This window comes from Anopheles aquasalis, chromosome 3, assembly GCF_943734665.1.
Source record: "Anopheles aquasalis chromosome 3, idAnoAquaMG_Q_19, whole genome shotgun sequence".
Classification (NCBI taxonomy): domain Eukaryota; kingdom Metazoa; phylum Arthropoda; class Insecta; order Diptera; family Culicidae; genus Anopheles; species Anopheles aquasalis.
The window spans coordinates 47,061,564-47,066,563 of NC_064878.1; the positions used below are offsets into that span (position 1 = coordinate 47,061,564).

The following is a 5,000-nucleotide window of genomic DNA, read 5'->3' on the forward strand; positions in this document are numbered from 1 at the left end:
TCTTGCCCAGATCCTGGCGTGCCCGAATGTTACCCTCGTTCGGCCCGAGCGTGAATGTCTGTGGCTGTGGCAGGAGGAGGAAGCAGAAGGAAGAAAAATCCGTTCGTTAGTCATTGGTTGCTCTGGTTTTGTTTTGTTCAAATGCTGCACGCTCCACGGCAGGCATCCCTACATTCGGTGGCACATCGTCCGGCTGTAGCTTATTCCTGGACAGTCTCCTGATTCTGGCCAGAGCGGCTCGAGTAGAGCTTTCTTTTCCACGCACCGGGCCAAGGCACGGCGCCGGCGATGGCTCGTCCGGAGAAAGTTCACTGACCGTTTCCATGCGTCGCTGGCGGCGTCGTATACGTGACGGGAGCAGCGATAGTGACTGGCTGGGCGAGGGCGTACCACCCCGTTGCCACGGTTCCAGATCGAAGCTAACTGTCCGCATTCGAGGTCCCGTTTAACCGTCACCGCACCGTGAGCCAACACACAGCACCAGCCACCATTCCCCCCCCCTTGGCGGTCCAGGTTTTCCGTTTTCCTTTTGTTCTCACTTCCGACACGTGCTACAACCGATTGACCGAGCAGAACAACAGAACGGCGCCCGGGTGTTGTGGCCATCGAACGACGGCGAGGCACATCTCCCGCACAAGATCACTTTTGCTTTCGTTCGGTGCAATGTTTCTAATGCAACTGCCGTCTGTGTGAGCGAACAGCGTGCAGCAACGATCGCCCTCGTTGCCCTCTTCGACTTGCTTCAATCCAAAACCCCGCGCTGGCCATCGCATCACTCTTTCTCTTTCGCCTGCATTCGGAATCGCAGGCAATCGGCTGTAACCCATTACACACGATCAATCGTATCGTGCGGCTGCACGGGTTGCATTTCCTTTGCGCCGCTGTGCACCGAGAGAGAGAGAAAGAAAAGCGTGCCGAAGGAGCAGTGCACGCACGGCAACAAACCCTCGCGTCGTCCTCGATGCTGCTGGGGGTGTTTGCTGACGCGTTCAAAACTAGTTTGACCACCGGCCAGCAGATCATGGATGCACACAGGCAACGATGCGCAGCCAATTCACCTTCGAGCGAGCATCGACAACCAAGCTACCTTTTACCGATCGCGTAGTAGTACGAGTAGTAGTAGTAGTGGTTTGTAGAAAACAGGATCGGCATGTGGCATGTTCGGTTTGATCCCGAAATCTGCATTTCGCTCGCAGAAACGCGCGCAGACACACATACACCCATTATTGCTCTGTCGGTCGCGTGTCCGTGGCCATGGCCATGGCCGTGGGTTTCTCCTTTCCTTCCCCCCTTCGCTATCATGCTCCCCGCGTTAATCCGCTGTTAACTTACCTTGCCATTGATGAGTGCCTGGACGATGATCATCTGGGCGGCACGGTGAACCTCCTGGATCTCACCTGGCAGTGGGTGCCCGAGGCCAGGATCGAACCACACCAGGTCCCCGGTGGACCAGTCCATCGTGGTGGCTTCGGTGGTTTCGTGTTGCTCGTTGTTAGCGTTATTCGCGCGGTTTGCTTCCTTTCCTTGCCCCTTTTCCTTGCGCGTCCCGCTTGGGGTCACAAGTCTTCGATTCGCGTTTCGATGTCACTAGGTTAACTTAATCCTGTTGGTGATAAGGAAAACGAAAACGTATAGAGTAAGACCTTGTCTGTGGGTGTACTATTCGCGGCATTGAGTTGATGGTAGAAAAAGCAAACAGAGTGCTAGTATTTGGGGCATTTGGGTTGGGAAGGAAGGAAGGACGTTACAATGCTATCTCGACACTTCCGGCCGAGAAGAAACGAATGTAGGATGCATCATAATAAATCTACCACGGTTAATCTACACATTCACATGTTTAGTAGTGCAATCGGCGGCGGAGAGTATAATAAATCAATTAAGCGAACAAAGTGAGTGAGCTTTTATGATCGCGGTTCGTGCGTTACGGCACCGTAAGCATTGCATTGCAAGTGACACCCACTTAACGTTCACAAAAGCTAATGCCATGCTGTTTCGAAGGACGCCCCTTGTTGCTTATTGCTTAGAAATGGTTTTGAAATACTATTTTTATTGGCTGGAATATATTGCGAGTTTTCGTTACACATAAAGAGTATGTGCAGCGATTGAGTCATTTGTTGTCGCAAAGAATACATCAATTAGATGTGTAAAGTTCTAGCATCGCTTTGTTGCTAGTACTCAATGGAACTTAGTCAAATATTGTAGTTTTGTTAGTCTAATTTTCAAAACAGAGACTGAATATTTTATTCCAGTTGAGAAATATTTGGCAAAAATTACGGGGGGAAATTGTAGATGTGGCCTACAGTAGCTCTTCACAAAATTCAGATGTCGAATTTATAAACCTGGTTTGTCAAAATGTGCGCCCCTGCTACTGAGAGGTATTAATGGAAAATTGATAGACAATCCGTGAAGTAAAGTTACGTGATTTCTTTCAATTTTTTTCCAGAAATATAATAAAACCTTTCTTTTCCCACCACAAAGTATTTCGATTGAATATTTATAAAGCTACAGGCGTTTAAAAGTGCCCTATATCAAAATTATCTTAACTTTATCATAATTAGAAAAGGCATTTGAAACGCATGTTGAGCTTATTTGAGTTGCAGTTCCTGTCAACAATTAGCTAATAGTAGTTGGATGTTAAAGATTCTCACATAGTCACACCACATCATCAACCATTAGCAAACGACAGATTATACCCTGATCAAACCCGCCCTCGATTCCTTTCCGGCGAACGGCTGCCGACCGTTGAAGGAAACCGTACCGGTTGGATGACATAATGTCGTCTTTCTCTGATGCATGCAGAAGTAAGAGCAGTGACTCATTTTTAATCGTCAAATAATCATCATCCCAATCACAATTGTTTATTGTGTAACACTTAGTCAAACTTAAACGTTTAAAAGGAATTTGCCACTACGAACGCCTTTTTGTAACAATAAACACTTGAAGAAACACTAATAATGTTTTTTCTGTTGTTTTTTTAATAGTAGATGCTACTGCACCCTTCAATCATTGCACGTAATCTTCATTGCACAGTAATAAATTGGTGGAAAATGGTGTGACCTATTGATATAACTGAGATAACGATAATTAAATTGCATAATTGCAATCAAAGATAGTGATAATTAAAGTGAAAAGTCTCTTCCGATATATTTTTATTCTAACTGGAAGTGTTCCAGTGTGCTTGGCCGCTGCGTAACTTACTTCTGTGAGTGTTCTTCGATTTCGAGATTCAGGCAATAAAAACGTCTCTCAAGCTGAATATGCCAAACGAAACGAAACCAGCATAGAGACTACTGGCCCTCGGACCAAAACCTGCTTCTATTAATTAGGGCAACACTACATTTCACATCGCACTTTTACCAGCGGATCCAACATTTGTTATGCTATAGCTATAGCACTTTGAAATACTGGATCTTTTCGCAATCTGGCGAAACAGGTGATTCCTGTTATGCTTGCGGCATAAACTATCGAACGAATGAAACGGTGATACTCTATTGCTTCGAATATGCAGTTCTGCCAAAGGATTTAACACAAATTACCATTTCATCCAACACTAAGTGTTTGTATGTGACTACAGACACATCTTTTATGATGCGATTGATCCCAAACACATACCGCTCAGAGTCGATTCAACCACCGATCAAAACGATGCACTATAACTCGCATTCGATCCGCCGTTTTTTTTGCCGCTTAGCGCGATCTACACGATCGCAAACGTATGCCTGCCAAAGTAACGAACAATTAAAACCCCATCGCTGTCATGTTGAGCGTGTTTCGCAATGACATGAACACGGCACACACTCCGCTGGTGAGCGCAGTTGAAGATTTATCGAAAGTTGGCCTAAAAACGAGTGGCGCATCGGAATGGTTTTTCCACCGGCCGTTTACTTAAGCGGCGTTAAATCGATTTGGAATGGCTCCTCTCCAAAGCGGCAAAGGTACTTGAGAGGAGGTTTGGTTGGTGGCCGTACACTGCTGGCCGGCGAAGGAAGCAGCGAACCAAGTACAACCGATCTCCGATGGGCCGCGATAATCGCATGATCGCATGCATATATTGTGCATACGTTATGAGCCATCGCAGATTCGTGACTGCGCGCGTGTGTGTCTAACCGTAGGCCGAACAAACCGATCCTACACCTCGTAAAGCAACGTGGAGCTCGCTGGCTAGCTGGCTTCGCACCGTTAATGAGGGCAGTCAACTGGGGAAGCCAGTAAATTGATCGATGATTTTATTGGTGAAACTATCGGTGAAACAAATCGCCGCGTGGCCTCGCGCGCGGCCGCTCGGCTCTTCGCGAGTTATCTCGGTACGCAGGTCCGGCGCAAGGCGTCTGTGGCGTCTGGAAGCGAGAATCGGGAAACCCTACAGAGAGTACGGCAGGTGAGTAGAGAAACTCTTCCTCGTGCTCATCTCCGGCCCACCCTCCCTCCCGAGTACGATCTTCACACGTTTTTGGCGGACGGAAAACAATAGATTTCTATTTACACTTCGGCGTGTGCGTGCAGCATCGTCCAGCCGCTCGATCTTAGTTCGGGTTTCGTGAAGGGAATTTGGAGTTTTTGAGGGATTGGTGTTTGGGGAAAGCCGGAAGCTGGAGTGGAGGCCTTCCGGTCGGCGGTCAATCGGTCGGGCACACAACCGATTCGCAACAATCATTATCACTAATTGAATTAAACGTCCGATAGATTGAAACAATGCCAATATTGGGACCCCCATCGCGCGCGTAGAGTCTGCGGGGAAATTATCTAACTGTGTTTACCTTTCGCTCCACCTACCGCCGGAAAAGTAAGGTAGCGGTAGCGTGATAGTGCCAACCCCTCCAATGTTGATTGTAGAGTGTGCTTACCCACCCCGGGGGGGACAGCCCCGTTTGGGACTGACCTGCGACTGTGGTCCATCTCCAGCGTGAAGAAAAAATGGGGCTGAAAAAATGAATCCATTCAAAGGAGTAATTGAACGATTCAATTATGCTTCCTGACAGATGCGGCCTTTGTTGTTTGGC

At 47.7% G+C, this 5,000-nt stretch overlaps 1 protein-coding gene across 3 annotated transcripts in view; it reads right to left on the reverse strand.

Annotated features, from left to right (window-relative positions):
* Window positions 1–5,000, reverse strand: part of LOC126576013 (unconventional myosin-XV) — a 32,568-nt gene that overhangs the window by 21,279 nt on the left and 6,289 nt on the right. For 2 of the 3 annotated variants that reach the window (XM_050237074.1, XM_050237073.1), the window contains exons 2-3: window positions 1,333–1,603; window positions 1–64 (exon numbers count right to left, since the gene is read on the reverse strand). The exon at window positions 1–64 is cut by the window's left edge and continues 1,030 nt beyond it. In XM_050237074.1, the coding sequence (XP_050093031.1) occupies window positions 1–64; window positions 1,333–1,458 (190 nt within the window). In that variant the 5' untranslated portion in view covers window positions 1,459–1,603. Of the gene's footprint in view, window positions 65–1,332; window positions 1,604–4,757; window positions 4,893–5,000 lie in introns of those variants that run through there. The other variant, XM_050237075.1, reaches the window with a different exon arrangement.